The following is an 18,972-nucleotide window of genomic DNA, read 5'->3' on the forward strand; positions in this document are numbered from 1 at the left end:
CAAACTGGTAAGGTGTTCTTACTTCTGGAGAACACAAAAGAAGATATTTTGAAGAATGTTCAATGAAAGTCAATGGGGTACAGAACAACATTGGACCCTAGTGGTGTTCATTATATGGACAAAAAAAACACTTTTGACATCTTATTTTGTGAAGAAAGTAAGTAAATGATGACAGAATTTTCATTTTTGATTAAACAAGATTATATAATGCTGTCTCGAGGCTCCATGCCTACATACACAAACATACTCGGGAGCAGTTAGTGACATCATAAGCTTTTAGCCACCCAGTCAATGAATCAATGAGGAAGTAGGAAGGCATTCCATAAGGAAAAGGGCTGGTGTCATCAAGATCATCGCCTCTTATAGACACGCCCACCAATCAACAGCTGAGTGACTCTGCACAAGAGGCTGGCCAATGGGAGATCTGGATTCATTCCAAACCAGACCAAAGAGTTTAAATGTTGTTTGATATTTCCTTTTTTTACGCATTAAATGAAATATGATTGAGGAGCTTTCATTTCCTGTAACACTCATACCTGCTTTAATTGCAGTATCCACCTTACTTCATTTGAGGAGTGACTGAAAGGAAAATTGATTGACTTCAATTGATTCTTGTCGTTTAAGTGAAGCACTAGTCAATTGAGACTCCATCTTTGTATGTATGTGTTTTTTTTAAGACGAGCGATGCAGCTTTGCCTGAAGGTGTTCAGTGGGTGGGCTGCCAGGGATCTCAACCCCAATACCGTCGATACCCCTGTGCTGTTTGGCAACTCTTCCATGTGCTTACGGTGCAGGCTAAAGAAAATGGCAGCACAGGTACTATTAATATGCACAGCACCTTAACTAGAGCACACATTAAGTTATTAACAGAATGCTCCCTTCTTTTTTTAAACATTGTAAGTAGGAGTCTTCCAAATGTCTTGCTCAAAGACACAATGATGATATGGACCGTCTCTTGTGGGGCTCAAACCTTAAACCTTCTGGTAACTAGCCCAGACTATATAAAATGGAATTTACCACCCATATTTCTTCTGTAATATGACATTTATGACATATAAAACAGAATATTAAATAAGCTAAAATAAACTATTTTATTTATTAGAAATTAATATTATTGTGAAAAGTGTGTGTGGTTTTTTTACCCCAGAATTGGTTAGTTTGTGTGGCCTTGGTGGCATCATCCGAAAAAGGAAAGTTGCTTATTACATTTTCATGAAAGATTTTTCTTTGTAATAATGTGTACTGATGTTTACAATAAGATCAAAAACAGCTTTCCTGTAGCCCAAACAGCAGCAAGCTAAGGCCATGGATTCGATTCCCATGGAATGCATATCAAACTTATCAAATGTATACCATAAATGCAATGTACAGTGGGCTCCACAAATATTGGCACCCAGGTAAAAATATGTGCAAAACCGTCTGTGAGCATTTGTATTGGCAATTTCTCTTCCTAGTCTTTTATTCAAAATATTTAAAAAAATCTAAGCTTTAATTAAAGTCAAATAGATCATAAAAAAGAAAAAACTCTGAAATATATGTATTCCACAATTATTGGCACCCCTTCATTTAATACTTTGTGCAACCTCCCTTTACCAAGATTTAAGGTTAATGAACACATAGCAAGAAATCTGAGGCAATTCCTTTATACAGAATCTCTCCAGATCCTTCAGATTCAGAGGTCTGCTTGTGGACTCTTTTCTTCAGCGTATCCCACATGTTTTTTATGGGGTTTGGGTCAGGGGACTGCTATGTCTATGGTGAAAACCTTCATTCTGTTGTATATTTTGACATGTGCTTTGGATCATTGTCATGCTGGAAGATCCAACCACGACCCAGTTTAAGCCTCCTGGCGGTCGGTCAGATTTTGATTTAACATCTGCAGGTACTTGATGGTACCTAATGATACCATGTATCCTGTCTAGGGGCTTTGGATGAAAATTAGCTCCACAGCATTAAAGATCCACCACCATACTTCACTGTGGGGATGAGGTATTTTTCTACATGGCTATGTTTCTGTCTATGCCAAACCCACCTCTGGTGTTTTTCCAAAAAGCTTTATTTTGGTCTCATCTGACCATAAAGCCCAGTCCCACTGAAAGATCCAGTAATGCCTGGCAAACTTCAGGTGGATGGGTTTGCTGTTTGATGTCAACAAAGACTTTTTTTATTGCAACCTTACCAAACAAGTTGTGGTTATATAGGTAAAATCTTTTAGTTTTGTAGACTTTCTGACCCCAAGACCCAACTAGCATCTTAAATACTTTGATCCTTACAGGTTTTAGCGACTCAAACTATCCTACTCAGTACATGTGGGGCCAATATAGACACTTTCTCTTCCAGGTTGTTTGTTTCCATCTCCAGTTGATTTAAACTACTTAATTATTGCCCAGATAGTGGAAAAGAGTACTCCAGCAATTTAACCATTATCATATAGCCATTTCATGAGTTCTCAGGTCTTTCCCATAGTGATGGATGAGGAATTTGGCCTGTGTGTCACTTCATATTTAAAGCCCAGTGAAACAGGAAGTCATGCCTTATCACTTAAGTGTTCGTGATCACTAAGGTGAACTTAAAAACATACCATGGGAATATGCTGAAGTTAGATTTTTACCAATAATTTTGGCACACATATTTTGGAGAAAAACATATTTATTTCATTTATGCCTTATTTTTATTTTGTGTAAATTAACTTCAATTAAAGGGTACATTTTTGTGAATATTTTGAATGAAAGACTAAGAGGAGGAATGGCAAACACAAATTTTCACACTCGGGTTTTGCTCATATTTACCAAGGATGCCAATATTTGTGGAGCCCACTGCAAGTCGCCTTGGATAAAAGCGTCTGCCAAATGCACAAATGTAAATCTATTAAAAAAGTAAAAAAGGTCCATTTGGATTTCATGCTGACTTTTTAATTATTTCAGGCTTGTAAAAAGCAACACTATCTTTCATAAATGCAATATGCTAAAAAGAACAAATCAATGAAACATCAGTCAGGAGACGTGTCGCACAGTCTGCTTTGTTGATCTGTAATTTTTTTGTGCGGTTTCTGCTACAGACCTTATATGTTTCAGGCTTATGTAAATGAAACTCTGTAAGTGGTCTAAAGAAGCTGGGACTGAATTATGTGGCCCATCTTGGCCTGTTGGTGACCTCGAGAGCTGCCATCAGCTGCCCTGTGTCACAACCTTCAAGGCCCTTTGTAGACAGATGAGCCCTGTCTATTGTGTAAGGAAGGCGGACATGCATTTGTATTAGGCTGTGTGTGGCCGTCTGTGCTTTCCTCAAGCATTTATGGTGCATTTAGTTGAAAAATCCTTCTTGGTCCAATACAAATACACACCAGAGTGTCTCATTCCAGGAAACCAGTGTGCCACTGTTATTCTTGGACCTTGTTTTGCTGCTGGAAATGTAATTGTGTGTAGGTATAAGAGAGGGATTTGTTTAGATTATTGGAATCTGAAGGGTTAATATAAGACCTAGTGAACACAGCTTCTCCACTCACACTTAATCCAGCAGCTTACAGTGGGCGGAAGAAGAGCGGAGGGGGCATCAGCGTGTGGATGCGTGTTTGTGTTTGTGTGAGCGGTTGGAGGGGGGTCATGTAACCTGCAGATGGAAGGCCAGGGACGGGGTGTCCATCTGTCCACTGGCAATGCTCTGGATTATGTCCACCAGCTAAACACAGAAGAAAGAAGTGCACTAAACGCAACACTAAACTAACTTAGAGAGCATTCTGGGTGAGAACTGACCTTTCTCACTCCTGGTACCTGCAGGGACTTGTCCTCAGAATGTGTTGTGTTTGAGTGAATAGATGCTTAGGAATTAGTGTAGGGTAATCTGGGGTCCGGAGAGAGGTTAGTTAGTGGCCCATGGTGTGTCTGAATTAACAGGTTTGAAGTTTTCATGCATTAGTAACCAATATGTAACCATTTTACAGGAGAGGTTCATATGCTGTATTATGTATAATTTATTTTTTAAAATTTAAAATGATGTAGTATATTGTTATGAAGCTAATTATGAGAATTTATGCCTTGTTAGCAATATAAGTAATATAATAATATCATAAAAATAATATTTTATTATCAGTTTCTATAATTATTGTTGTTGTTTTTGTTATGAAATATAATATTGATATATTATAATTAGTGCTGTCAATCGATTAAAATATGAATGTACATTTTTAATATATTTTTATAATATAATAATTTCACAGTTAATCTGAAACAACATGAAGACAGTATATTTTAAATATTTTTTTATGTCTGTGCTGTCTGTGCACACGATGCTGGCGCGTGCCTTTCTGTGTGTTTGTCACATATAGACAGGACATTCAGAGACAGCAGGTTCTCTTTTGTCTTGTCACGCTTGAATGTTTAAAAGTGTTTGCATGAATAAGAGCATGATCTTATAATGTAACGCTAGCCAAAGGATGCTGAAAAGCCCCCCCAGATAGATAGATAGATAGATAGATAGATATTTATGTTTCATGCACCCAAAGTTGGTACTTCTTTTGCAATCACACTTTCAGTATTTTTTAACTTCCTCTTTTACTCTCTTTTTGTCCATTTCCTCTTTTCTTTCTTCTCTTTCTGTCTCTTGATCTCAGACCCTCAGGAAGTGTTGCAGGCGATGAGAGGTTATGTCAACAGTTTTTTCGGATGCAGGTCCTGTGCAACTCACTTTGAGAGTATGGCCCTGGAGAGCATGGTCCATGTGACCTCGCTGTCCTACGCTGTCTTGTGGCTGTGGTCTCGCCACAACCGGGTCAACAACCGCCTGGCAGGTCAGTATGTTCAGTGTAAACAAATTTTAAGTGTTAAACATTAACGACTAACACTTAACATGCATACAGTGGCCACAAAATGAATTTTGGACAGTGTTTTGAAATTTATTTCAACTTAAAATTAGAAAATCCACATTTAAATGTAATTCACTGCATTTAAAATGCTTTCTGAGCACTTTTACTGAACCATTGGAGTCATTGGGTGTCAGGGTTATATTTAGTGGATGTATGAAGGCAGTTCCCCTCAAGTTCACACAGGCGTCCTAGCAGAGTAACAATAGGTGTCAATCATCAAAATTAACTATGGACATGCTCATGTGAGCAGAAAGTGTCACAATACTTTTTGTCTTCATTTTGAACAGTATATCTATCGGCTATCGTTTCATAATTTAAAACATAATAGACCTTTTTTTGACTGGTTTATTTGTACTATTTGTGTACAATAAGTTTCACTTGGTATGGCTTGTGTACAAATAATCTTTAACCAAGGATATTATTTAGTCCTGTCACTCCTGACCATAATGTAGAGCAGGAGAAAAGAAGAGAGCACACCAGGAGTTTTTGGGTGGATTTTCCCTCTCCAGAGCACCAGTGCAGCTTCTTCCCTTTAAATCCCTTTAATTCGACGATCCTCTGGGCAGACACCAGCTGTCCTCTTCTCTTCTATCCGTCTATCTCTCTTTTTCTCTATCCCTCCACTTGCATACATCCTTTTTTTCTATTTCTCACACCTTCTGTTGCTCCCCTTATTTTTCATTTTATCATTTTCTTTTATTTAGTTATTTTATTTTGTTTTGTAAGTCACTTTGGATAAAAAGGGTCTGCTAAATTAATTAATTAAAATCGAAATGTTTTATTTTATTTTTAAGTTATACTCGTTTTATTGTTCTGATAAGAACAATATTACCTTACAGTTTTAATAAGAATTCACTAATAAAAGTGACTGCAAAGAACTATATGCAATAAAAATCTTAGTTATCTCTCTGACAACTTGTCATCCTGCATGGCTGTTGTCCAGAAGAGCTATAAAGGGAGTTAGTTGCCTCTCTTCACACTTGCTTAATTCATTTGTTTGTCCTCTTTTGATGTCTCCTGCCTCTTTAGCGTCTGTTCCGTTTTACCAGCCATGAAGTCATGAATAATTGGACAAAAGTCCCCCCCATGCGTGTCCCCCTATGGCTCTCTTCTGTGTCTCTGGGTCCCCTGTCACTTCTGCTGATTAGGTCTTACTGTCTCTTGTGTCCCGGGAGAGTCGTTCCTGCCGCTTGACAATTGATACAGCAACAGTGTCTCCTGCCTGGGGCACGCGGCCCTCTATTCCCCAGACGCCTGGGACAGCAGGTGGCACACGCCACGCCGCCAGCATCAAGCCTTCCTCTGCTTTGTAATCTCTGGCCCAAGTGGCTAACTCAGAGTGTGTGTGAGGTGGGTGGCACTCCCCCTCCTCCGCCTCCCACCCTCCAACACCCTTTATTCCTCTCTGTCCCCAAGCGGGACCCTCCTTCTCCTCCTAATCGTGAGCCTCTTTAGTAGTTCCCTCCCATCTCGCACACAAACACACAGCTAACCAGGCATGAATAGTGGCCTATTAGTATCACTGCTGCACAATTAATTTAACTGGCATAAAGGCCCAAGCAACAGGCCTCAGTCCAGCGCTGATGCCAACTTGTCGAGGGGGAGACGTCTGCAGAAGGAAGACAAATAAGTTTCATGGTGCCAGATCAAGTCAGGTATATTGCATTGCGGCATATATTATTTCACCTCATTTTTTGCATACTACAAAATTAGTTGGAAATTAGTCATAGTATAGTAGTTCCAAACATGCCTCTTGTTTCCTTTGTCTTCCTAAGTCTCTCCAATTCCCCAGTTTCTGTGGTTCTTTTGAAAATCCCAAGAAGAGGTTTAGCCTATGCAGTATGTTGGTTTTGCATTTGTTTAGTAAGTCCTCCAATCCACCCTTCATCTGAACACAGGAGCCCTGGCCACCAACCCATCGGCACTCACATTCACTCACGCTTACCGGAACTGTCCTACGTGACGACTCCTTATCCCTATTCACACGCATGAATATTAATGCACCGCCCCAGCAAGCTTTTGTATCAATGTTAACAGTGCTACAGCTGAAGTCACCTCTGTGCTGAAGGCCGCTATGATTAAAAGTAAGATCTTCATAGGCATTGCATCACATCACAGCCAGAAATGAGTGCTGTCACAGTGCGAGGCATAAAGACCCCTGGGTTCCTCTAGACGCATAGTAAAATTGATGTATCTCTTATGTAAAGTGCGGTATGCAGAGTACGTCCACACATGCATATATACATCAGATTAATCTACGTAAGAGATGGGGGAGGGATGTAAACTAACCGCTGCTGCCACCTCTTGTAGTGTCCTGGCCACCCCCTGACATCCGCCACAAGCAATTTATTAGCGGATGCCTTCGTCCGGGTGGCTTTTGGGGGGAGGGAGGAAAGGAAAACATCTGACGGGAAAAAAATAGTAATTCATTAGAGGGAGAGCTGCAGCCCAGAGGTGCTGGCTTTCATATTCAATTTGGAGATGGTGGCATGTTCATAGGGGGTGTGAAGAGAAGAGGCTGGTGTGTGTGCATGTGGATGGGGAGGGGTGTGTTGTTCACCCCAACCTCATCTATTATCTTCACGATCCTCCCTCTGGGAGAGCCCACATGTCTATTGATCATGTCTTTAGACCTGTCACACACACACACACACACACACACTCGGTTCTTACAGCACCTCAAGGTTGGGCAAAATTCAGAATTTTGAATGACAGGAAGAGGAATTGCAACAGAAATTCAAAAGTTACTCAACCATTTTTTCACCTGGTTTTGCTACATTTTGGCTAATTATGCACAATTACTTTCTGATATACAGAATGAATTTTGTTCTGAACTAATTAAAACCAATTTTAATCCACAAAATATTGTTTTCAGTTACTTTTATAAAACTAAATATTGACATCAACATTTGAAATTAATGGTCATATAATATATTAGGTAAATTAGAACATTCTGGGAAATGATGTGTTATTCTCCAAGTATATGTTAAGCTGTCGACTAACATAATTGATTTAATTTGGGCTTTTCCCACTAAACTTAACCCTAAGTTAGATCATTTGTCTAATTAATCTGGGTTAAAGCCAGTTTTAACCTTGGGTTAAGCAGTGTTTGACGCTTGTAAATGGGGATTAGCAGGTGAATCTCATGAAAACATGTACAGGTCACTAAAATATAAATATATAATAGATTTAATATAAATATTATATAAATGAAGCCTTTTAGGCTTTTGCAGTGGGAAATTATATGTAATTATTTTCACAACAATTGAGCATGTTTCGCCCTCAAATTCTCATTGTTTTAATACATGCAGACAATTTACTTTTGAGGTTTTTTTGATAATTGTTCTCATTTGGCACTTATTAATTTAATAGTTTTATTTACTGTATTAGAAACAATTTTTTTATTTAAAACATGATAAATTAAAGGTTTTACAATAAATACTACCTTGATGTATAAATGTTTTACAATTTACATGACATTGTTGTTTTTTAATACAGTAATGAGAATGAGATTTCTTGTTAAAATAGGCTTCAAGAATTGCTTTGGATTAGCAATGTCAAAGTTGTGATTTAGTAGTTCATTGTCAAAACTCCTCTTTTGATTTATGGTTGATTTGGTTTATGAAACTCCTCTCTTCATTGTTTTTCTGATCTCACACAGGAGAACTCAGTGAAGACCCCCATTTCCCTAAGATTCAGTGGCCGTCTCCGGAGTTGTGTCCTAGCTGTCATGAAGTAAAGAAGACCGGTGAGCACTTCTGGAACCAGGGGCAGGTGCTGACCTTCCTCCAAAACTACTTTTCTTCAGATCACATTCTGATGGACTACCTGCAGGACGAGACCCAGGTTCTCACCAATCAGAGGAACCGAATTGTGTCCGCTCAGATGGAGAATAAAGGCATGGAACGGAGAGCTCGAGAGGTTCTCGACAACCACCCTGCCGAAGAGCCTCAAGAAGAGGAGCAGCAGGAGGAGGAGGAGGAGGAAGAGGAAGAGCCAACACTGGAGGAGCAGGCCAGTGAGCCATACCCTGCGGGGCTGGAGGGAATGGGGGTGGCTGGAGCAGACGCGACCGATAACCAGGCACCGTGGGAGAAGCCACAGCGGCCGCAGTCCCAGCACAAGCCAAGAATTGTGGGATTGAAACTACGGGAGCGCCAGGAGGACATAGTAGACCTGGATTCCTTTGTAAGCCAACACTATAAAGCCAAAGCCCTTCAAGCTGCAGCCATGTCTGGCGTAGTGCGACGGAGGAGTCTGCAAAAGAAGGAGGATGCAGAAGACCTCCAGTTCGAGGGAGGCTGGAGGGTGAAGCGAGACCTGGGAAGCCGGGAAGAGAACCTCTGGATGGAACCGAACCCCAGACCCCAAAGCAAGCGCTGGATGTCCCTGCTCAGCGTGGGATTCTCCAGGCTGGATGTGAGCCTGTGTGTCCTGCTGTACTTCCTCTCCACCATGTGCCTGCTCGCCATGTACCTGTATTTTAAACTGAGGATAAAGCTGCGGCGGGCTAAATTGTCTCTGGCCTAGAGCATCGCTCCAGCGTAAACTTTTACTTTTTTTAGCAGAGACGACCAAATCTCACAAGCTGTGGCTACTAGAGAACCTGACAGCTTCAGGGCCAAAGTAACAATGCACAGAAATTGAGAGATTACAAAGTATTGTTTTTGATTTCATGGTAATTAAGAGGGTAATGCGGAAAAATGCCAAAGTCTTATTTTACGGACCTTGCACTTGTCCATGAAGGGCTGCTTGTGGTCTGAATTTTCTTTTCTTTTTTACTTGATCTGTGAGTTGCATTCTTAGAAGCATCTGATGATGACATTTTTGTCTTTATTTGTTTATCCTACAAAATTTGTTTTTATATGACCACTCAAAGAAATCTGCAGCACACATCATTTTTAAAAGCACCAACCATTTTGTATAATATCTTTGAAACATAAAAAGAAATATTTTAGCTCAAGAACAGCATTTTTAACATACCCACTTTCTCTTTAGTAAAATAATGAAATCTTTCTAAATGCATATTGTTTTGAATTTGGAGCTGCTCTATGATTGTGATTATAATGAAAATACACCCCTACATCTGTATGTGTGTTTAAACCATTTTATTTTGTCGTGATCTCACTGCCTGTTCATTTACTGTGCCCTCCTGATCAAATATTTGTTTTTGTTTTTTTCTTTTTTTTTTTCTTCACAAAAATATTTTAAATGTGTATTACAGAGCGGCTCTATAACAAGTACCTTTAACAATCAGAATCACAGACATTATGGTTTTTGCCTGTTAGGTAAGCAAGTGCTTTGCTGAGTAAAATCTGATTAAAACTATTTTTTCAAAAAATGTCTTGTATCGTTTTTAAAACTCCAATTGTTTTTTTGTTTTTTTAAGCCATGTTGACATAACATTTCCAGTGTCTTTAACACTTATAGTGAGTGTGCGTCACAGACTAATCCTACTGTAGACAGTCAGTAGAATAAGTAACGGCTGGAATACACTACACAACTTTTGTCCAGATTTTTGCAGTCTGGAGTCAACCCTAATTGCAGATTTTGGGCGGTCTGAGTCGACAGATTTCATGTACTGTATGATGGCAGCTAACTCCGGTTTTAGAACACATTGATCTCATTTGTTTAATCATATCATCCCCAGTTTTGCTGTGTAACCATTTACAAAGTCGGCCAGTGTTTGATGACTAGTGCTTTGAAAAATGTTCAGAATTTAAGTCTTGGAGTGTATTCCAGACATTCCTCAATCAAACGCTGTAAACTTGACTGTGACAGTAACCGTTCGTGATACACCATGACTCTTAACACCTTTGTCATCATAGCCTTTCCAAAGCCTGAGCATCATTCACCCTATCAGTGTCCTCAGTGCTGTGTGCGTTTGTCTCAATGAATAGATCATGTGTTGCATTTAAGTGTGTCTTGGGTGAGGAGTGGTCGGGGAAGGGGTGAGCTGACCCGTGGGTGGAAGAACTAGCCTGTTGCCATCTGGTCTGTTTTGCTAGCTAAATCCTAACAATTTCATTGGGATTATAGCAAGTGAGTAATCCTGCTTTCCTTTGGGTCTGCGGGAGATTACCACGGGGATTAGCCCCCACCCGATAATAAACTTTATTAAAACGCAATCGGCTTTCAAGGCCTCTTCCCTCACACACTTGGAAGTTGGCTGTGCCCGGGAGGGGGTGGTGACCCCAGGGAGAGAGGATCTGAGGAGGAACACTGGAAGACAAGGGTTTGAAGTGTTCCAGATTACAGGCTCATCTGAAGGGCACCGTCGCTTGATCTTGAGCTTTAGGGTTTTCGTGGAAATCTGAGTGCTGCCCTTTTGTCCCACATCTCTGTTTGCTTGTTTTTACTAGATGTACTATACGAGTCTTTGGGTTGACGTGTTGAGCGTTTAAAAATATGGTGACTACGTTAAAAAGAAAAGCTCTGAAGTTCAAGGCTCCTTGCAAAGGACAAAGAGGATGAGTATAGATCACATGATCTTTTTTGAACTTATTTGCTACATTTAAAGTGATAATTCCCCCCAAAATCATCATTAAAGGGATAGTTCACCCAAAAATTTAAATTATCTCATCTTTTACTCACCCTCATTCTCTGATGTATGACTTTATTTCTTAAAAAAAAAAAAAATTAGGAAAATAATCCATCTCTGTGAGTCCATAATAATTTGATGCCACTAATTTGATGCTTGAAAGAAAGTCATATACATCGGGGATGGCATGAGGGTGAGTGAATGATGAGAGAATATTAATTTTTCCGTGAACTACCCTTTTAACTTTCCCTAATTTCATTCCAAGCCTTTATGACTTCTGTGAAACACAAGATATTTCGAAGAATCCAAACAACACTCACTGTAAAAACAGAAAAAAAAGTTGATGCCATAAATAGTCAACTTGGATGTTTAAATTACATTTAACTGACTTCAAAAAAAAAAAAGTTTCAAATTGCTTAACTTATTTTGATGAGTTAAAGCAATGTAAAAACATATGTTGTCATAACTTATTGATCATATAATTGGATTCCATCGACTTACATTGTATGGACTAAAAACCATATCTAAAAGTCTTCTTTGAACAGAGAAATGTGTGCTATTACTTTTTCTAGGTGATTGGAGTTTTAATTTTTGCCCAGGATATGTAGAGATCGGAGTAACACAGAGACTTGAGGATGGACTCTTACATGGGTCAGTAAGCAACACCCTAAAAAACATGTAGTACACCTTAGCAACCACAAACAGCCTGGCATTGTGGCAGCGAGTTTTGCACGGGCAAAAGGAATGATTTTTAGTTACCAAGACTTTAATTAAATTTTAAATGAATGTACTTTGTATTTAATCTGATCATTTAAATGATCATTTTAAACTTATGGATTTATTTATCTTTATATACATCCCAGCAAATTGCCAGCATGTTGGTGAGTAGTACACACTATAGCTAGTAATCTTGCTAGTGTCTCTATGTACAAATCAGACTGTATAAGTGTGAAGACACATAATAATGTGCTTCCTGTTCCCTGCCAGACTTAAGTGAGGGACCCGCTTGTGTTCTATGAGAACAATGGAACAAAAGATACCTCCCCAGCCCCCAACCAAAAGCGTCAGAAAGCAAGGGTAAAACATCACCTTGTGTTGCTGGTGTTGTGTTCCATAAATTAGACAATGCTGGGTTTTATTGCTGAGGCCCTCCAACATGTACTTTGCGTGTTTATGGTCGATCGCATACTGGTATTAAAATGCTGGACAGGTTTGATACCTCTGCTGTCATACCACTCTGATTTTAATAATACAATAAAGCTTCTGCCACAGACATACACAGGGTGTGTGAGTGTATGCACACTGAGAGTGAATTAATTCTGTGAAGAGAGGAAAAGGGTTAATATATGGTTTCGTTATTGTAGCTCATTTATACTCTGACCCCTGAATGTTACCTAAAGCAGGAGCCAAACAGGTCAGATAATCTCATTTTACTACCGTCAGTCCTCCCCATGTCCATAATGCATATTTTGAGATGCAGCCCTCATTCTTAGCTTTAATGTGGCCAGTCAGAATGAACGGATGGACTGCTGACAGGTGAGAGGTGGCACGACATGCTAAACCACTATAAGAAAACAAGACATTACTATAGTTTACTATAGGCCTATCAATGTATGTGTGTGTATGTGTATGTATATATATATATATATATATATATATATACACACATACACATACACCCTATGTATGTATGTGTGTATATACACTACCGGTCAGTAAGATTTTTTAATGTTTTTAAAAGAAGTATCTTCTGCTCACCAAGGCTGCATTTATTTGATAAAAAAAACAAAAACAAACAGTAATATTGTGAAATATTATGACAATTTAAAATGACTGTTTTCTATTTTAATATATTTTAAACTGTAATTTATTCCTGTGATCAAAGCTGAATTTTCAGCATCATTACTCCAGTCTTCAGTGTCACATGATCCTTCAGAAATCATTCTAATGTGCTGATTTGGTGCTCAAGAAACATTTATGATTATTTTAAATTCATTTTAAATTGTCATAATATTTCACAATATTACTGTTTTTTATCAAATAAATGCAGCCTTGGTGAGCATAAGATACTTCTTTTAAAAACATTAAAAAATCTTACTGACCCCAAACTTTTGAACGGTAGTGTATATGTGTGTGTGTGTGTATGTGTATGTATATATTTTTTCCATTAACTATGAGTTACAAAGGACATGTGCATGAATCTGAACTCTGTCTTTATACTGAATATCCACGTGATGAGATTTTTGATATAAGCCCCCAAATCTGGTTGAAAGGTTCAATGATAAAAAAAGAGATTACATTGTATTGCCTAGGGTTTAAAGGTTCAATTATTTTTTAAAGGTTCTTAGTATATCCTTTTGCTTTGGTGGTGTTTATTTTTAAATGAACAAGAGCAAGTTCCCTACATACAACATAAACAAAGATATGTGGACATTTTACTTCAAACCCATATGCATTAACAGTAATGTGGTCTTTTCTTTACTGCTGTGACAGCTTCTGTTCTGTTGTGATGGCTTTGGAACATGGATACAGGTATTTGTTCCTATCCAGACACTGTAACATCAGTAAGGTCAGACAGTGATGTTAGGTGATGTGGTCTGACTCACATTCATCGCTCCAATTGATCGTCAAGGGTTTCAGCTCTGGTCTTGGTGAAGGTCAGTCAAGTTTCGCTCAGTAAATCATCTCTTTATGAACCTTGCTTTGCGCACAGGGACACAGTTCTGCTGGAACAGAAAAGGTACGCTCCATTCAGATACACTATATAATTGTCCTTTGCTCCAATGAACGCAAGTATATAAACTCAGCAATAAAAAGAAATGTCTCTTTTTCAGGATAATTTTGTCAAATCCAAATTGCAAGCTTTACAGATCTTAATTGGAAAGGATTTAAACAATGTTTTTCATTCTTTCATTTCATTTCAATGAACCATGAACCATTTTTTTCACATGCACCTGTGTCCTTAAGACACTAACAGTTTACAGGCGGTTGACAATTAAAGTCACAGTTCCAATAACTTACAGTAGGACACTTCTACTGACTCTGAAAAAAAAAAAGAAAAAGAAAAAGGTGCCTTGGGCAGATGTGAACAGAGCAATAAACTGCAATGTCCATAATGTAAGACTCCTAAGACAGTGCTACAGGGAGACAGGAAAGATAGCAGCTCATCCTTGTAACCATATGTTTCCCCGGACATGTTCGAGAACTCGCAAGTGCCTTGTTGGAGGAGTGGAGTAACATCTCACAGCAAGAACTGGCAAATCTGCTGTAGTCCATGAGGATGAGATGCACTGTAAAGCGGCTGATGCACACACCACACACTGACTGACTGACTGCTGCTTTAGATACTGACCCCAACCACCCCTTTTTTTAGACTCATTATTCCATTTCTGTTCGTTAATGTCTGTGAAATGTCAGTTTATGTCTCAGTTGTTGAATCTTTTTATGTTCATATTTACACGTTTGGAAATTTGCTGGGAAGAAAGCAGTGGAAAGTGAGCGGACGTTTCTTATTCCTGAGTAGTATATATGCACAGCTTCTTTGCATGCAGCTCTACATAGGCTAGAGCTGTGGATCTCCATGCCCTTCATATACCGACTGCAGAATAGAGTGGTGAAGGTCGTCTGAGATCAGCAGAAGGCCAAGCTCTATCCTGAAAGCCACCATTCTTCTATAGGACAGGCCAGATGATGTCAATAAGATGAGTTTGGATGCCTTCCCGAGAATGTCCATCAACATGCGTTAATGAAGCAGAATGAACGGACTTGTCAGCAAACACCGGAAATGTAATCTCCATGAAGATGCTTCAAAGATGTTCATCAGTGTCGTTTAAGCAATTACATATTACCAGCTAAATGCCCCTCTCTTTTACCTCGATCTGTCTTAGACGAGACACCTCAACTCAAGATTTTGTAAATCATTTTGTTTGTATGAACTCCAAATGTGTTGCATTTACTTGTGTTGCAACACATATTAGGCTCCATGTAAGTTATTACAATAACAATTACAACGTGTATTCATGCTATCAAAACAAACAATTAGGCCTGTGTCCATTAGTATTATTCAGTGCTTATCTAATTAAACTATTAGATGTGCACTTTAATTTAAAGCATTTTCTTCAATTGAATAACACAATAAAAATCATGCATGAGTTCAGAATCATTATGCTTCATGGGAGCCCGCTTAAATACACATAAATAAAGGTATCGATTGCTAAAGCAAGTAAAAACCTTACAGGGGATTCTTCATTGTTTAATGGTATAAGCTTAAGGTGAAACACCGTCGCCTTTAATTGAATTTCTAACCTAAGCAGGATCTACCCCTTAGCCAATTATAATGCATTAGACAATTATAATGTATTATTCCTGACCTGGTCTGCAATGGCCAGCCATCACTGTGTTGTATGGTTCACTTTTTAAGAGTTTTGCAATTACACAGTATACACCTTTAAACATGTATTTGTATTGTATTGTATATTGTGCATTGTATATTGCATATTAAAGACTGGTTGTATAAATTGAATGTATTTTGTTATATCGTGTATAACTGACTGATATGGCTTAGTAACTGATTTTTGGAGAAGCCCACCATAGTAAATGTCTCCTAAGTGTGACTTACTCAACCTGAATTTAGATTCTGATTAAACAATGCCGAACCTCGTACTTCAACTAATTACGTAAATGGACAGGACCTGTCAAGAGACAATAACTATTCCCTAATAGAATTTGCCCCCAAGTGCAATTTAATTTCCACTGTTGCCCTCTCTTGAGGTCTCTTCATCTCTTTCTGTCTTTCCTTTGCAGGGAAAATGGGGGGAACGGCTTCTGACATTGATGTTCCAGCATTTATTTACTCTTTACGCGGAATAGAAACCACCAGACTGAGGTAGACAGGTAAAAACGTATCTGTCTTTGTCTTAGTATTTGTTTGTATTTGTGAGCCGAAAACTGTAGATGGACTTCCTGTGTGCTCGAGCGCTGTCCAGCTCGCGAAGTGCTGAAACGAACATGCCACGCGACTGGCGGTAGGTTTGCATGACGCTCTCTGCGACGTGATGTGCTTATTTAAGCGCGCAAACGTTGTTTATTTTCGTTTCGTATTTAAATCGTATTTGTTTGACACATTTTTGTGCATGACACTGTTTTAAATGTTTTTAAATTAACAAATGAATGAAAACAGACAACAAACACAGCATTTGTCATGTCGGCTATAGGGAGACTGAGAAGTATTTGTTTGTTTGTTTTCACGCTATATATCTCACACTTTGATATTATATACTTTGATATTATATGAGATTGGCAACAATTAAAGTCAAATACAAACAGCGCTGCCAGAACATGCTGACACTAACAGACATTGTAAATGTTGTGCATGAATTCATTGTGTTAATTAACTTGTTCAAAATAATTATGTCATCCCTCATTTCTATTTCAAGTAATGTAATTTCATTCTAAATATATTTTGATTAAAATGTTACATTTTTAATTTAAAACAAGTAGAAACAAGTGTGACACATTTGTCCACTATCCCATTTTGTGTAATATTTATAAAAGTACCGTCTGGTCAATATTCTTTTTTGTTTTGTTTAGTTTTTTTACGTAGATTTATAGAAGTTTGTGTAGATTATATTTCAAATGAATCTGCTGATTTGCAAACTAGACATAGCCTAATAAAATATTTTAATTTTATTTCTCTCTCTCTCTAGAGAGAGAGAGAGAGAGAGAGAGAGAGAGAGAGAGCCTATATATCACCAGCAGGGAAGTGGTCATGTATGATAGTTTAGTTTACCCAGAATTACTCGTTTGTAATTGTGGTTGTGTTACAACACGCTCCGTTTTCCAGCACTAGTCTAATCTAAACGCTTTAGGGTTGCTTTATTTGATTATAATGATGTAAAGCGTTACTTAATGATCCTGATTTTATTTTCATCTGAAATTCTGTGAAGAACACCGTTTTGAAGAATAGTAGCTCCAGTTGTAAAGTTCACATTCATTTGTCCAGATTATATACGCTCAATGAAGAGAAGACTGGGGGGCTGAAATCTGATCTATTGCTGTTCGCGTGCAGAGACCTGTATTTTACTAATATGATGGAGCAGCAGCTCGTGGTGTCAGAATGCGGATACTGTGAAATACTGGCAGTAATTAGAGGTGCTCGGGGTCAGCGGGAGTCGCACCCTTTCGCTGAATTATAGTGCACAGGTCTCTCGTTGTTCGGACAGGTGCCCTTTAGTGCATTTTATAGTGACTTAAACTGACTTTGAGATGCAAAATAACTGCGCGCGTGCACCGAGCGGATTTAATCGTGTGGCAAAACATTGGCACTTTAAGAGCATTTGCTCCCCTGTTCTGTTTAAGTAAGACTAAATTCACATTTTCCCTTGACCATCAGCGTAATCGAATAATCTGCATAAATACTCCACCCCATAATCAAAATGAAAATCAAAAGCGTGGCCCGGGATAATTCCCATGTCCACCATTGGCCCATGAAGAGGGAATCTGGTGAAGCTCGAGGGTTTGCCACCATTTAATCAGCTTGATGATCACTTTCATTTAACTAAATTACACTGGAGCCATTAAGCAAGACTGTGGACGGGGTTGTGTTGTTTAAAACTTGAAATAATCTGACTTTGATGATATCCACGTCTTATTTACATATCTCTGTAACATCCATCTGCCCATGATTTATATAGCCTATAGTTTTGCTGTATTTTACACCAGGCAGGATAATTAGGGATTGAAATAGCCTACGCTGTGTATATAAATGAGAGGATTTTTCTGGATGTTACATTGTGTTTCTCCAGTCTCAAGTTGAGCATTTTAGATTGATATTGATTTTATTATTAGTGTTCTGAAATTGGACAGTAACTAGTTTCAACGAGACTGTCCAGTAAACGGAGAGATTTATCAGTCATTTAAGCGTGGTGTGATGTGGGGAGGTAGGTGGAATTGATAATGCTTTCCAATAGAATAGAATAGAATAGAATAGAATAGAATAGAATAGAATAGAATAGAATAGTGAAACTAGTAAATGATCAGTAAGAATGATTCTTTTTTAAAGCTTCGCCTTTCTTTTAAATAATTACGTTAAAATGTAAGATAGAATTAATTTATAAATATTATATAAATAACAAATCATTTTGAATGTGTTGTGAATTTCTATTTAGCAAGAGGAAACTATAGTTGTATCCACAGAGTTTGTTCTTTCGCCCATCAGCCGTGTATTCGCATCTCACAGAGCTTCCACAGCACATGTGGCCTAATATAAAAAAATCTGCCTTTGAAGTATTTGTAAGGATGAGGGCGAGAGGAGTGAGTGAGGTAAGAGAAGAGAGACGTAAAGACATAAGCTACGTGATTCAGGCTACGTAGAAAAGCAGCGAGACTGACGATGATGAGACTGACTGCTCCATTGTGAAGCTTGTTTTCATGAGCTCGCGAGCGCGCGCACACACACACACACACACACGGCGCATTATAGTGTCCATGAAGAGAATTGGAAGTGAAGATTGAGTTCATCTCGCTTGAACCCCGCTCTCTACGGAGGAAGAAAAGCTCGAATGAAATGAGT

The 18,972-nt window shown here is 38.6% G+C and overlaps 1 protein-coding gene across 1 annotated transcript in view; it reads left to right on the forward strand.

Annotated features, from left to right (window-relative positions):
* The window catches only part of qsox1 (quiescin Q6 sulfhydryl oxidase 1), a 29,706-nt gene extending 19,504 nt beyond the window's left edge, over window positions 1-10,202 (forward strand). Inside the window, exons 10-12 of the mRNA XM_084086761.1 lie at window positions 678-816; window positions 4,610-4,786; window positions 8,523-10,202. Coding sequence (XP_083942887.1) covers window positions 678-816; window positions 4,610-4,786; window positions 8,523-9,391 — 1,185 coding nt within the window. The 3' untranslated portion in view covers window positions 9,392-10,202. The remainder of the gene's footprint in view (window positions 1-677; window positions 817-4,609; window positions 4,787-8,522) is intronic.
* Window positions 10,203-18,972: the final 8,770 nt, after the last annotated feature.

The sequence above is a fragment of the Abramis brama genome (assembly GCF_963993115.1).
Source record: "Abramis brama genome assembly, chromosome: 16".
Classification (NCBI taxonomy): domain Eukaryota; kingdom Metazoa; phylum Chordata; class Actinopteri; order Cypriniformes; family Leuciscidae; genus Abramis; species Abramis brama.